The sequence below is a fragment of the Schistocerca gregaria genome, chromosome 2, assembly GCF_023897955.1.
Source record: "Schistocerca gregaria isolate iqSchGreg1 chromosome 2, iqSchGreg1.2, whole genome shotgun sequence".
Taxonomy (NCBI): Eukaryota; Metazoa; Arthropoda; class Insecta; order Orthoptera; family Acrididae; genus Schistocerca; species Schistocerca gregaria.
This window is the reverse complement of record NC_064921.1, coordinates 616,416,793-616,433,133: the sequence shown is the minus strand read 5'-3', so window position 1 is coordinate 616,433,133 and position 16,341 is coordinate 616,416,793. Positions and strand designations below refer to the sequence as shown.

At 43.7% G+C, this 16,341-nt stretch overlaps 1 protein-coding gene across 1 annotated transcript; it reads right to left on the bottom strand.

Annotated features, from left to right (window-relative positions):
- Window positions 1-2,193: 2,193 nt before the first annotated feature.
- LOC126335900 (apidaecins type 14-like) lies at window positions 2,194-14,876 on the bottom strand. Its single transcript, XM_049999372.1, has 2 exons — window positions 14,731-14,876; window positions 2,194-2,746 (listed from the first exon to the last, which is right to left on the bottom strand). The coding sequence occupies exons 1-2, from the start codon at window positions 14,874-14,876 to the stop codon at window positions 2,194-2,196; spliced, it is 699 nt and encodes a 232-aa protein (XP_049855329.1).
- Between the last annotated feature and the right edge of the window lie 1,465 nt (window positions 14,877-16,341).

Genomic DNA, 16,341 nt, shown 5'->3' with positions numbered 1-16,341 from the left:
CCTACAACGAGACACCGTGTCAAATGCTTTCCGGAAATCCAGAAATATGGAATCTGCCTGTTGCGCTTTATCCATAGTTCTCATTACATCATGTGAGAAAAGAGTAAGCTGAGTTTCGCACGAGCGATGTTTTCTGAAAACATACTGATTCATGGACATAAGCTTTTCAGTTTCAAGAAAGCTTTTTCATCCGAAGTGCGAATGTGTATAAGGATTCTGCAACAAACAGAAGTTAGGGATATTGGCCCATAATTTTGCGAGTCCGTTCTTTTATCTTACTTATGTACTGGAGTCACCTGCATTTTTTTCCAGTCACTTGGGACTTTGTGGGGTTGTGGGGGGGGGGGGGGGCTAGAAGTTCACGATAAATGCAAGCTTTTTCGTTAATCTTTTTGTTCCGTGACGTTTCCCCATGCGCCAGTAATACGCTGTTCAAATTGGCCTCATTCTGTACAGTGGTTCTCATTCTACAGCGTTCTGAAACTGGAACTTCCATTATGGACATCCTGTATTATACTTGCTGCCAACTCGGTCTGCAAATTATTTTGGGACCAAACTGCTAAGGTCATCGGTCTCTAAGCCTACACACTACTTAATCTAACTTAAACTAACATGCACTAACGACAACACACACACCTACGCCCGAGTGAGGACTCGAACCTCGCCGGGCGCGGTAGCCGTGCGGTTCTAGACACTTCAGTCCGGAACCGCGTGACTGTTACGGTCGCAGGTTCGAATCCTGCCTCGGGCATGGATGTGTGTGATGTCCTTAGATTAGTTAGGTTTAAGCAGTTCTAAGTTCTAGGGGACTGATGACCTCAGATTTTGAGTCCCATAGTGCTCAGAGCCATTTGAACCATTTTTTACTCTAACCTCTGACGGGGGAAGTTGCCCGGACCGTGACAAGGCGCCATAGACCGCACGGCTACCCCGCGCGACAATTCGGTCTGCATTCACTCTAAGTTTAGTCAGTGTCATTCTGTGATGATTCTGAGAGTCGCACAGGAGATTGTTTAGGGAGATTTACTCGCGTGGTCATACGAAGGGTGTGCATGATGCACTGTGTTCTGTGTTCTGCTTTGCATTATGGAGGCGTGTCGGCCTGATTTCTACACACATTACAGACTGTGATTTCTGCATTCGTCACAATGTTTATAGACAACTTTGTGATGCACTATGTTCCCGTTACATGTCGAAAGCTCTTTGTTTCTGTCCTTTTTTTTTTTCAATCTTTCACCATCTGACTTAATCGTCAGGCCTCTCCTTCTAAATATAACATGGACACTGCCTCTTCAGCCTAATTAGTACAGACAATAGATGCTGAATATACGTTAGGATCCTTGCGTTTCAGTGCTCTGGCCAGTACGGGAGACGACGCGAATATCGACGTACGACGCAATATCGACATTACCGCTTACTCTGCTGAGTGGAGCTGTAGTCAGTGGAAGACAGTATTGCAGCATATTGGATAGTGCTGGAAGTGGGGGGTAAATGCGACGTGTTGTCATAAACTACAGTTTTACTGTGGCGCTGAAAATAATATAATTGAATCTTTACTTTGTTTTTGGCTTATGTTTAGACTGAGGTAAGCGTTTCAGTATTCTGTAATGGTAATAACTATTTTGTAGGTAAATACTATGTTTCCTCGTGCTTATTTTAGCATTACTTTTGTAACTATCCGACCATTAGTAAAGGCATTAAAGTCTGGTCTTCGTCAGGATGTCTGACTGGGGTAACGTCGACAGACGAATGTGGGGCAATCTCGACAAGCTTTAGGTACTTTCTTACGCTCTAAACTTCAGGAAATAAAGCCTTTTTATTTAAATTAGGTAAATCTAAATTCAGGTGGCGAGGACAAAGTAAAAAGAAACAGATAGGAGTAAATGGACTAAAAAAAAAGGCATTAAGGTGAAGCCAGAAAGAGTACCGAACAGCGCATCAGTTTTCTATTCGTGCTTGAAATCTTGAGTGTTTTGGCTCTGACCAAACTCCTTAATCTCTCCACATAAGGCGTGTGTCTGGGTTCGAATCCTGGTTCGACAGAAAACTTAATGTCGCCTTATTTCAGGTTTGTTATATGAGAATGATACGATATTTAACATATTCCGTGGTTAGTTAAGAGGGAAAATAGTGATTGGAAAAGGAGCTCTGGTGCAGTATACAAATTTTCGTCTAATTTTCAGTTCAGATTTGCTAACTGATTGAACTGTCGGTTCCTCGTTGCACGCGCAGCAGGGGTGACCGGAAGCCCGGCAGTGGGGAGCGGTCGCGAGTAGGGCGACCGTTGTCCGGCAGTGGGTAGTGGTCGCGAGTAGGACGACCGTTGCCCAGCAGTGGGGAGTGGTCGCGAGTAGGGCGACCGTTGTCCGGCAGTGGGGAGTGGTCGCGAGTAGGGCGACCATTGTCCGGCAGTGGGGAGTAGTCGCGAGTAGGGCGACCGTTGTCCGGCAGTGGGGAGCGGTCGCGAGTAGGGCGACCGTTGTCCGGCAGTGGGGAGCGGTCGCGAGTAGGGCGACCGTTGTCTGGCAGTGGGGAGTGGTCACGAGTAGGGCGACCGTTGTCCGGCAGTGGGGAGTGGTTGCCAGTAGGGCGACCGTTGTTCGGCAGTGGGGAGTGATCGCGAGTAGGGCGACCATTGTCCGGCAGTGGGGAGTGGTCGCGAGTAGGGCGACCGTTGTCGGTGCTGTATGCCGAGTGTGGACATGACCTCAGTAAGGCTACCGGCGTCGGGTCGTAGTAGTGGTGTCTGATTCAAGGTGTTATGGAAATTCTGTCAGCTGTGTGTGCTCTGTGTTGACCATGTGGAAGCAAGCCTGTATCCCAGTACTGGTAGCTATTTGTCAGTGTGTGCATCAGTCAAAGTAGACCTACCATTCACCTTTGTTTAGCCGTGGTTGACATTCACATTCCACTAAAATGGTGATTCAGTAACTCAGCCATATTTCCGAAGTTCTTCGTCGTGACAACTTTCTTCCTGTCAGACGCTTTAGTATTCTCATGCGTTTGTTCCACTGTGTTCTTTTGGGTTCGTTTCAGCCCAACGCATTACAAATGAACTTTTGTTGTCTTGTGGTTGAATCCAGTTTTTTTTTTTTTTGAATCGATAACCAGGACGTCCAGCTCGCCGCTGTGGCCGAGTGGTTCTAGGAGCTTCAGTCCGGAGCCTCGCTGCTGCTACGGTCGCAGGTTCGAATCGGACATGGATGTGTGTGATGTCCTTAGGTTAGTTAGGTTTAAGTAGTTTTGAGTATAGGAGACTGATGACCTCAGATGTTAAGTCCCATAGTGCTCAGAGCCATTTGAACCAGGACGTCCCATATCAGTCACGACGCACGTTAAGCAATCAGGATAAATGTGACTTAAATTTGCATTTGTGTAACTTGTTTATCCAGTTTCCTACGAGGTTTTAGTTAATTAGTTAAATAACTATTTTATACTTTAAATTATATTAAACGTGTTCCGCCCTTGAAATGGGGTTTTGACATGCCATGTTTTCTCTTTTTTGGGTCCTGGTCAAGTCCATGTTATGTCATATTCATGGTCTGTTAAGTGTCTCAGCACTCGCAACAGTCATATGCGGTTTGTCTAATTTATTACTTGGGTTAATTAATAGCACTTTCATGTCGTTCACTCCAGTCCTCTCATTCCTTGAGTGACTACAAAGTCTTCTATTTTCTACCCTTATTCCCGAAGTGCGAATCCCCGTAATATGCCAAGATTTATTGGTGGGTATCCTTCTACATGCCGTTACAATTGCCTGACTCCTGGTGGCTGTTACGATTTCTATCATCACTTGTTTGATCTTCAGCCAGTCGCTTCAATTAATGAGTTTGGCACGTTGTGGAGGTCACTCTTACTCTTTCTTTGCCTGTCTAAGCCTTAGGGAGGGGTTTAATTCCTCAAGCTAGCTTTAGGCCCCATGCTGGTCCATTAGCATTCCTTTGACCTTATGATATTTTTATACGACTCTAGAGAGTAACTTATTGTGGTCGAGTTTATGAAGTTTGTTTTACACGAACAATGTAGCCCAAAGTGATGGTTTTAAGAATAATTTGTAACTCCTTTTATATGCAGAATTTTTCAGGGTGAAGGAGTTGTTAGAAGCCTATATATATATATATATATATATATATATATATATATATATATATATATATATATATATATATATATTGTGCAGTTTCCATGATTTAATGTATATGCGCCTTTTAATGGGTGCTAGATTTGTCCTGTCTTATTTAGTATTTAAGGTAAGCCCACTAAAATCACTGTCAAATTTAACTAACTGATCTTGTTTCCTGTAACACGTGAATTTGCTGAGTTCTTTGTGTTCCACTATTTATCTCGTCGAAAACTGTTTCAGTGCTATAATGTATACCAGTCAAATCTGAATCTAGTTGTTCTCCAGTTTAACTGTTTATTCCCTAATTTTCGTGGAATTTAAAATTTCTAAATTTGCAAGCCTTAAGCTGTTTTGTGTAAATTGTTGTCAGTATAGCTACGACCTACCAAAAACATTGCAACACTTAATTGTTGGTGTTTTAACTGGTTGTGTTGCAATAAATGCAACTTTAAAGTGAAGCTTGTGGGTGGTTCATACTCCTCGGTTCCTCATCCTCAGTAATGCTAGAATTAAATTTTTTTTATTGAAGCTTGTGTTAAGATTTCTCGGTGAGTTAGTGGGAGAAAAGAAAAGGAGGCGCTACACTGATAATGGCAAAAAATGAGCTATACTCGTCTGTTGGTACCTCGTCAGCAATGACGATCAGTGCCATGTTAGAGAATCAGTCAGGTATGAAATCTTTGCTTAGTCAACGTTGCCTGTAGACACTGGGTCTGAATCTATCCAGAACAGGATAGATACATATCCGGAACAAAGTTCTGTAGTTCGTCAACTCATTTAAAGCTTAAAAATATGCACTGAATCGCACGAATAATTTACATTTGTCACATTTTAGTTACGAAGAACATTAATTTAGAACTCAACTTATATGCATGTGCCATGTTGAGTGCATTTAAATTACTAGAAATACGTTGGTGATGGTGGTGTTTCCATAGAGAACTTGACGCTGTTAATCATGGTTCTTGCAAGTGTTTAGTTTATTAACCAGTTTGTACAAGCCCTATCGCCAAGCGAAACGATTAATATATGGTTGGAGAGAGAGGAAGAATACTTTGAATTATCACAGAAGTGTTGGAGCTCAGGTACTCTAGGATAGTACCTTCGGTACCCGCAAAAAATCAATTTTGAGTAACGATTATGGAATGAATTACGTGGTGGTTAGAAGCATTGCTTGCTTCATATGCTAATGAGAGCGTTAGCGTTTTATAAATGCCACTTATTGCAATAAAATCAACTCTACAAGCGTTAGAGACTGTCTCATCTCTAATAAGATCCTTCTAGGTATTTGTAGTATCGTGGTATGTACTTACATCTGGTGTTATTGCCTGACAGAGCGTTGTCTAGTGGTCATTTGTGGTAACCGTTTTCTATAGTCACACGACTGTACCGAAAAGTTATTAGAGGACGTGCGAGGAAGTTACGTCATGCGATGTGTTTACAAATCAGGACAAATGCAATTCAGGTCTTTCGAATACTTTGTAGCGTGACAGCAATTTGTTGGACATTAGTTTCGGGGTATCGATCGCAGGTGCTAGAGGATCGCACATCTATGAGCTTCTTTTCTTGTCCCTAAGTAATCATCGTCCACATGAGAATATCTCCACGTCATACCTTGCGATGCCCTGTAGGCAGTTACACTGCACAAAACGATTAAAGGGTCACCTTTTTGGAACTCTACCATTTTCCACCATTACGACGTACAAATTTGAAATTTGACTCAGTTTAGCTTACAATCTTTCTCTGTAAAAGCGCGAAATCCTGTTGCCCTAAAGCTCGGCGAAGCATCAACAGCTAGGTGCCGACAGACACGAAAGAATGCCAGAGCTTAGAATTTCATGTGAGGTGTCAAATGGGTTAAAGAGCACAAATTGGCACCAAATTCCAACACAATGCCTCCGCTGTCATGGTACACGATGGATAGGTCATCACATCCCCATTATCCACTTTCCACCCCTTATCTTGTCGCCTTTGCGATGGAGGTCAGAAGTGAGATGCCCAGCATTGAAACACGGTTCTCTTATGGGTGGCCGAGGAAGAGGTGTCAGACACACCAAAGTTCAGCATCGACATGAGAAGCTTTTGTATGTCCATCCTCCTGATCGGAGGTTTGAAGAACTTCGGCTGTTCACTCACGTAATAAAATGGAACGCCTATAGCCGTCTTTACGATGTTATTTGCTATATTGCTACCAGTTTCGGTGCTTCAGGCCATAACTGAGGTTGAAGGGATTACACGATTCCATCAGTGGGCAACTTCTGTAAAATGGTTTCCGCAGACTACCTGTAACGATGATGTTGTATCTCCAACCATCAACTAGCAAATGATTGGAGACCGCTCAAAATTTTGAATGTTAAGAACTGAAGATGGTGTAATGAAGCACCGAAACCTGTAGCGATATAATAAATAACATAGTAAGGATGGCTTTAGGTGTTCCATTTTGTCATGATATAATGTTACTTAAAAACCGTCTTGATTGCAATCTTTTTTTATTTTTTTAAAATTCATATGACCGGTTCCGGTTCATTCAGAACCATCTTCAGATCTGATATTTCAGTTACAGGAGTAACCCGTCCAAATCCAGCGATTTTCACATGCTACGTCACATGGTCGCACTGCCCTCCAAAGCGGCCATATCACGCTGAATGTGATTTAAGCCCCACTATTTAGAGAGAGGTGAAATAGTCCTGGAGGTGTCAGGAGAGTAAAAGGTTGTCAAGATTGTCGTTCTGTACCCCACCGCACTGCAAACTGTCGTTCTTACCCGCGAAATGTGCGTAAATGAACGCTTCATGGAGAGGGATGGTTTCATTGACTCCCTTTGTGCCACCTGCTGAGACATTTTCATGTCATGATAAAATTTTGCAAAAACAGACATAATGTCTTATGGGATAACAGCAATCAGTGATTTTATAATGTTACTTAAAAACCGTCTTGACTGCAAATATTTGTTTAAAATTCATATGACCGGTTTCGGTTCATTCAGAACCATCTTCAGATCTGATATTTTAGTTACAGGAGTAACCCGTCCAAATCCAGCGATTTTCACATGCTACGTCACATGTAACAACCTTTGACTCTCCTGACACCTCCAGGACTATTTCACCTCTCTCTAAATAGTGGGTCTTAAATCACATTCAGCGTGATATGGCCGCTTTGGAGGGCAGTGCGACCATAATTTTTGCTGTGGTATACAGGGTAACTTTAGAGGCGGTTCAAAATAACTCGACGACATCTGAATGTGATTAGGTGAAACAAAGGTTGTTAATGTTTTTTTCAGCTCTATTAAGGATAGCTCTAAACAACTTCCACAGGGGTGTGATTTTCAATATGAGCCCAGCGGTCGTGTAGATTTGCCTGTATCATCTCGTGTAATGAAATTAAATGCTGGCAACAAAACTGTTCTTATAGCCTACTAATCATCTGTTTACTGACCAGTAACGCAGTTTGGTAGTTGAGAAGTCGGAAACACTTTGAACGTCCCTGTGACGGCACTCCTTAATCAGAGTTATGTAAAAAGGTAATGAAGCTTGCCATCATTTCCTTCTTCACACACATGTCGAGAAGCTGTAAGAACAGCTATGGTTAGAGGTCTGCGCAGATAAGAAAAGTGCAATCCGCATCCACACCGCACCCACAAGTTCCTTATCCGCATCAGCGTATATTTAAGGCTTGAATGAGTGATTAATAGTAACAGGCAGCAGTACTTGGAATTATAGTATGTAATGACATAGTTATTGTTAGGGTGTCATTTCTGCGACAACTTAACCACATTTGACTTCTTAAATCACAGGAAATGCTCTATACCTACTCTAAAGCAGACCATTCCAAACAGGAAAGCATTGGCGCTCCGGAGCACACACAGTAGCGGCTCGGATGTCGTGAGATTGGAAACGCTACTTAAAAAAATAAAATTCAATGTAATAGTATTAAATGATGGAAATACGTGAACAGAAACAATTATATTTCGCTGCTCTTGTGCCAAGGCAGCTGAAAATGACGATGGTTTTAAATTGTTACTAGCACATTGCATCATTTACCGACAGTTTTTTTGTACTCACTCCTTGGGTGTGGCAAATTTTGAAGCCATTCATGTCAGCTGATGATTATATTATAGCTTACGCGCTCGGTGCTCGTCATTTCCAGGTGAAAATATTTACAGTATTAGGCCTTCACTGCAAAACGCTGGCGCACCGGTGAAAAAGTTAAACTGCCAGCAATAATTGACGTTGACTGGAAGAAATAACTCGTCTTCCGAAGAGTGACAACAAATTCGGAGTGGTTGGATGAGGTAGCAGTTCCTCAGCACTCACTGCACCGTACTTGGCCTCCACATCAAAAAGAAACTGTGCTGTCTCGAGGAACACACAGCCACAGGCAACTTCGGATGGTAAAATGTCTTTGCTGATAAGATTGGTAAGTTTTTCTGTCGCGGCTGTCTTCAAATTTGGCGCAACTTCAGGAACTTTCACGTCTCTCTTGGTATTTAAATAAGTAATTATCCTACTTTGACGAGCCTCACACGAATATTTTAGCAAATTTGAAGTTCCACTTATGTGTCCAGTATAGGAATGTACTTTTTTTACATGCAAAACAAGCCACTATATCTTTTATATTTTCGTTGCCATCAAATACGTCCGCGAATTTTTTCCAAATTTCCGATTTTAATTTGTTGTCCTTCACTAATGTAAAATCACCTTTTTTCACCTTACACGAAATTGTATCCATCGATATGGTGTTCATTTGAAGAAAGAACTCTCACTGATTTTTCTACGATGCACGTTGTCAGTCGTCACTACAAAGCGCTAACTGAAGGCAGCGGAAAATTGCAACAGGCACCTGTCTGGTAGATAGTGGGCAGGTTTGCGACCCAGAGAGCACTTCACAGGCCACACAAAAGACACCGTCGCGGAAACGGATTAGGCACAGGTCTCTTGGGTACAGCTATGTCGGTCGTAGCCGGGGGCTGAGGACAACAGATATCCGCTCTATCCGGGCCCTGCAACCTTCCAAGAATGTCAACAGACTTGAAGTTTTCAACTAAGATTGCAACATACGTACTGGGCAGATGCTTTGTTCATTATCTGCAGACGACCCGCGGATATCCGCACCGGTCGCGATTTTATCCGCTAAGTAACAAATACCGCGGTTATCCGCGGATATATCCGCGGATATCCGCATCCGCGCAAACCTCTAGCTATGGTACACTATTGGAGCTTTGAATTAGTGTGCATGCAGTCGTACTGAACCAACGGTTCCCCTCAGGTCACCAAAGTTAAGTTCTGTCGGGCGGGGCTATCACTTCGATGGGTGACCATCCCATCTGCCGAGCGCTGCTGGCAAGCGGGCTGCACTCAGCCCTTGTGAGGCAAACTGAGGAGCTACTTAACTGAGAAGTAGCTGTTCCGGTCTCGCAAAGTGACACAGGGCCGCGAGAGTGGTGTGCTGACCACTTGCCCCTCCACATCCACATCCGGTGACGCCTGTGGGCGGACGATGACACGGCGACCGGTCGGTACCGTTGGGCCTTCCATGGGCTGTTCGGAGTTTAGCGCTTTCTTACTTATGATATATGTTGAACTCAGTTTAATGGTCATGTTCTTAAATTCATCTGTCAAAAAATGTCTGAATATTTTAGGCAGTGTTCGTCGTCATCTGTGCCGGCAAAGTATTCCAAGGGTTTCCAGTGATCTCATGTGTTACCGAAAACGACTGTTAATGCCAAGTGGTCATTAAATGGAAAATGCTGTGACTACTGAAGAATAAACAGCACACTTTTTCCACTCTACGTGTGCTAATGGTAATGTAAACAGTTGCAAGAATTTTTCTGCAGACGTCGCGTGTCCCAGTTGCAGCTTCGCGCTCGCTTCGCCCGTCAGACGGCAGCTGATTACTGCCGACAAGTGGCCGGGCTGAAGAGTGCTCTGCGGTCTGCAGCCCGGTACCGCTGCCTCAATGACGTCACAGCACTCAGTCCCTAATGAATGGGCGCCTGTCAGTCTACACATACGATTTCCTGTCAACGGTCGTGCCCTTTAGCTTTGTCGTTCTTAATGATTCTCTTTCGTTCCCTCTGTGTACCGTTATTTTTTATGTATACAGACAAGGGTTACATCAGTTTCTAATGCCCAGTTAGTCAACAGGCCGATGAACCAAAACCTTCCTGTTTTTTTTCCGAGAACTCGAAATGTTCGTGTAACAGTATCGTTCATTGTGAATAGAAAACTCACATAACTTATGGAAATACAAAAAAATTATATTGACAACAAATCTATAAAATACCATTCAACACTTAAGAACGTACCCATAAACTGCATAAACGATAGTTAACATACAGGCAATGGAATTGAAGTTTCCGGTTGCTTCCCCTCCACGCACAATCCATTTGGCATTCCGTCACAGTGAATGGAATACTGAACTCAGAAAATTCAAGAAACTATTAGACTGACTGGTCAACATTTATTACAGATGTCCTAAAATATTCATGTAGCACGAAGCTGTAGCCATGAACATTACATTTATATACCGTTGCTTAAAAACCAGAACAGAGTTTCTCTAACATACAATTTCATGGAACATATTAAGTATGTCTCCGAGGATGTCTCATCCAATATCTAATTTTCAACTCTTGTATATCTAATAAAAACATTTTTCACTGTGTGATTCTTCAGTTTCTCCCGGCGCATTTCTCGGTCGAACAGTCCACAGGTGTTCTGCCAGCCCATAGTGTCCAACGGGCACAATATTTCGGCGATCAGACATGTTTCCACCGTCAGGTGCACTGACGAACTGATCTCCTGAGGGTGAGCGGCTGTCTTAAATCCCCTTCCTCTGCAAGGCGTTCTCTCCACGACCCGCGCCCGCGCTTCGGCGGTCGCTGAGACGCTGTCATCGGCGTCTGTGGTGGCGTCGCTGTAATTGCCGCCCTGGTCGCACGGTCGTTTCCTTTGTTGAGCGTGTTTTCAATTAGACTCAATGTGGCTATTACTTCAGCAAGGCATGGGAACCAAAACTGAGTATAATTAAAAAGACGATTAGTAAAGGAAACGAACGGGCGACCAGCCAATGGATTGTTCGAGCATTCTTCACAGTTTTTTCGTTTTGTTTTTGAGCCTCACTGCATATAAATTGTGTATTGCTTATTATCACTTTCTTGAAAGGGGCTGGTTTTGCAATGCTGAAGCGGTATCTGTTACAGCTCAACTGATACACTTGTAGTCGGCATTTCAGGTCGAGACTTTAAGGATTTCTGAAGTACAGTGTGGGATAAATAAAAATGGCCCGGACCAGAGGAAAGGAAATACAGTACTAACCGGACTATATCAAGTGTTAAAAGCGATCACTATACATGTCTTCGCACTTTTGGGCCCTGATCAGTAGAGCACTTTTGGGCCCTTCTAAAGGCGGATCAAAGATGTACTACTGGAATTGCTGCTATATCATATGAAATGTTCTTCTGCAGTATTTGGAGACTATGGGATTCGTTGCGATACACCTAAGACTTGAGGGCTCTCCATACAAAGGTATTGCACGCTGATCTGGTTGGCCAGCTAGGGCCGCAACTAGACTGACCGTTGCTAACAACTCATGCGTGAAGATTGTGTTAATGTGCTCAAAGTTTCGGCTGACTGTATAGATAGTTGTTCCATCCTGTTGGAAGTGACCGCAGGTCTCTTCCTCCTCCATTGATGTTGCCACAAATGGTTTGAAAATGTGGCAATGTAACGCGCCAAGGTCAGTGTCTGATGATAGAAGATGGGACCTGAAATGTGACGTGCAGACATTCTTACTGCAGTGGGAGAATGCAGTACGAATATGGACTTCAGTATCAACGTCTAAAAGACAAAATTTTAAGTCGTTTGCAGTTTAAATGAACATCAAAATGTAGCACTAATGCATAACGATCAACCCATAGAAAGGGAGAATAGAGTCGACTACTTAGGAACGTTGTTATGAGAAAATTGGTCGTCTTACATGTAAATCAGATGTAGAATAGAGAAGGCGCGCTGTACATTTATGAAATTTAATAAAGGGTTTAGAAGCACTGACTTCGATCTTAATAAGATTTATAAAGAGCTATGTGTGGTGAGCAATTTTGTATGGCGTGGAAAGTTGTACGTTGAAAGTAAATACCACGAACACGTTGGAAGCAGACATTTAATGTTTCTTTCATAATGTGCTGCCACAGTCATAATATATTTCTTTAAAGTCAGTACCGAAATTAGAATGTCTTTTATTTGCAGTGTTACATTTACACGATCATGATTTCAGCTTTAAAATGCCATTATAAGTGTTTTAATGTTATACCGTGCCTAAGATGGCATACTGTCGTATTTAAAATACACTATTAGACACAGTGTCCAAGAGAGTGGTGTGCTGACCACGTGACCCCCCATATCAGCAGCCCGTGACGCCTGTGGGCTGAGGATGACACGGCTGCCGGTCGGTACTTTGGGCCTTCACGGCCTGTTTGGGAGGAGTAATTGACTGGAACGATTGCTTTCTTATCTTTTGTCGTTCCTATGGCTCTTCTGATTGCGACAATTGTGATGCCAAGACCCGATAGACTCTTGTCTGTTTCAGGTCTTTTATTTGCATAAAGCTTGTTAGTATAGTTCTTTTGTTAGTATAGTTCTTTTGCAGACCGTCCTGTGCTAACTCTCCCTGGTCATTTTGTATATTTAAGAAGGTTTTTTATGGTATATACTAGCCGTTTCCTTAATCTTCCTGTGTAAGATCAAGTCGTGGTGTATTTGCTGCAGTCTTTCCATACTTTGAACGCGGAAAGATGGTTGGAGCTAGACGAATGGAATTATTACATTTCGGAAATCGCTAGGGAATCAAATATTTCGAGATCCACAGTATCAAGAGTGCGCCGAGAATAACAAATTTGCAGACTCACCACGGACAACGCAGTGGCCGAGGGCCATCAGATAATGTCCGACAGCAGAGTCATTTCGTAGAATTTCAGCCTTATAGACCACCAACACTGTTTGAAATAACTGCAGAAATCGTTATGAGACGTACGAAAAACTATTCGTTAGGACAGTGAGGTGAAATTAAGCGGTAATGGGCTATGGCCGCAGTCATCGCCTGCAGCGCCTCTCCTCTTCCCTAGACGACTGGTAGTAACCTGGCCTCGTCAGATGAGTCCAGTATTTATTTCGTAGCTGATGTAGCCGTGGTCTAGGGGTAGCGTCTTTGATCCTTAATCAAAACGTCTTCGTTCCGGGTTCGATCCCCGCCACTGCCTAAATTTTGATATATAATCAGCATTGGCGGCCGAAGACTTCCGGCATAAGAAATCAGCCTCATTCTGCCAACGGGCTTGTCAAAGGGGGCAGAGGAGCAGATAGAGGTTCAGGGCACTCTCTTGTCCTAGGGGTGCGAAATTGCCCCTAAAGGCGGAAGAATCAGCAATGATCAACTACATGAGGATGCATAAGGCAATGGAAACCACTGCATTAAAGACACGTAACGTGTATCCACAGGACATGTGGCCTGTACTTGAAGAAGTATCATGATGACCTCTCCATTGGCAAAAGATTCCGGAATAGTCCCCCATTCGGATCTCCGGGAGGGGACTGCCAAGGGGGAGGTTACCATGAGAAAAAGATTGAATAATCAACGAAAGGATAATGTTCTAAGAGTCGGGGCGTGGAATGTCAGAAGTTTAGTGTCTCTTTTTATTTATTTCTTGTTATTCTTATTATTTGTCAGGCATGGAGATCTGGGCTACATGGGTTCTTCCCTTGGCTCAGAGGATGAGGTACAATAAAACATCCCTTACTCCAATAGTTATTTATTGACAAACATTTCCTTTACAACAGTGCATTCAGCGGACTTCAACCGGTTTACTTTACTCGCTTGGTTCAGTGCTTCCGTAGCAACACGGCGCAGTGGCCTCGGTGCTGGCGGCGGGAGATGCTAACGTAGACTGCAAGGAATGCCCCAGAAACAGCAGCTGACGACGGCCGCACGTGGCGAGCGCTGCTTACGCGGCAAGACTGTGTGCCGGCGAGTGTACTGGCTTGCAATTCCGGGCGGCTGGCCGGCCACTGCGATGACGAAAGTTGCCCCGTGCTAGGAGCGAACCCGTGTTCTCAGATTCGGCGGCTCTGGGCGGCGTCCATTGAACTGGAGTTCTTCCCAATCCACGGGTGACTTCACTGGTTGGGCCGCATCCCTTCGTCCGAACCAGTCACCCGGGTTATTCACTATACGTCTTCCTCCGTTGCTATTGGTGAGACTTCGACTTTAATGACTTGACTCAGAACGAAGACTAGACTTCTGTGACTTACTGGCGAAAGGACGACATCTTCTTCTTTCTTCGTAAGTCGTGGTAACTAGACGCTGCTATCAGGTTCGATGCTGCCGCTTCTTCTTCATGCGTACCGTCGGGAGTACATCAGCACGCCCAGCAAACGTCACGAGGCTTCCGGAACATGACAAGCGTACTCCATAAGTTGACCAGCACTTCCAGCAGACTTCGAGCAGACTCCCAGCAGACTTCAGAAGAAGCTGCAAACTTCCAGGGGGAGCTGCGTCTTTCCGGGGTATTTATTTCGTGTTCCTGCTGACGGCGTGACGTTTGTAGCACAGTGACTGACCTCTGTGGTTCGATGCTAGAAGGTTCCCTCGTGTATCTTACACGTGACTTATGCTGGCTCCTGATCCGTCCGCCGTGCTTTCCAGCGGGGCGGGCAATGTACTCTGGACGACGCCCCCAGTAGACTGCTGACTGCTTGGTTCGCATACTCGATCTGCCGATTACCTCTCCGCAGTCCTGCTCCACTTCCGTGTGTCTGCTAGCGTACTTGAGTCCCTGTAACTTCCTTCACCAAGTCTTAACTTAATTTTATAACTAATATTTACACATACGATCACTACACCTATTACAGAAACTTGAACGTGGTAGGGAAACTAGAAAATCTGAAAAGGGAAATGCAAAGGCTCAATCTAGATATAGTAGGGGTCAGTGAAGTGAAGTGAAAGGAAGACAAGGATTTCTGGTCAGATGAATATCGGGTAATATCAACAGCAGCAGAAAATGGTATAACAGGTGTAGGATTCGTTATGAATAGGAAGGTAGGGCAGAGGGTGTGTTACTGTGAACAGTTCAGTGACCGGGTTGCTCTAATCAGAATCGACAGCAGACCAACACTGACAACGATAGTTCAGATATACATGCCGACGTCGCAAGCTGAAGATGAACAGATAGAGAAAGTGTATGAGGATATTGAAAGGGTAATGCAGTATGTAAAGGGGGACGAAAATCTAATAGTAATGGGCGACTGGAATGCAGTTGTAGGGGAAGGAGTAGAAGAAAACGTTACAGGAGAATATGGGCTTGGGACAAGGAATGAAAGAGGAGAAAGACTAATTGAGTCCTGTAACAAGTTTCAGCTAGTAATAGCGAATACCCTGTTGAAGAATCACAAGAGGAGGAGGTATACTTGGAAAAGGCCGGGAGATACGGGGAGATTTCAAATAGATTACATCATGGTCAGACAGAGATTCCGAAATCAGATACTGGATTGTAAGGCGTACCCAGGAGCAGATATAGACTCAGATCACAATATAGTAGTGATGAAGAGTAGGCTGAAGTTCAAGACATTAGTCAGGAAGAATCAATACGCAAAGAAGTGGGATACGGAAGTTCTAAGGAATGACGAGATACGTTTGAAGTTCTCTAACGCTATAGATACAGCAATAAGGAATAGCGCAGTAGGCAGCACAGTTGAAGAGGAATGGACATCTTCAGTTGATACTTCAGTTGATTGATGAAAGGAGGAAGTACAAACATGTACCGGGAAAATCAGGAATACAGAAATACAAGTCGCTGAGGAATGAAATAAATAGGAAGTGCAGGGAAGCTAAGACGAAATGGCTGCAGGAATAGTGTGACGACATCGAAAAAGATATTATTGTTGGAAGGACAGACTCAGCATACAGGAAAGTCAAGACAACCTTTGGTGACATTAAAAGCAACGGTGGTAACATTAAGAGTTCAACGGGAATTCCACTGTTAAATGCAGAGGAGAGAGCAGATAGGTGGAAAGAATACATTGAAAGCGTCTATGAGGGTGAAGATTTTCTGATGTCATAGAAGAAGAAACAGGAGTCGATTTAGAAGAGATAGGGGATCCAGTATTAGAATCGGAATTTAAAAGAGCTTTGGAGGACTTAGGGTCAAATAACGCAGAAGGGATAGATAAAAT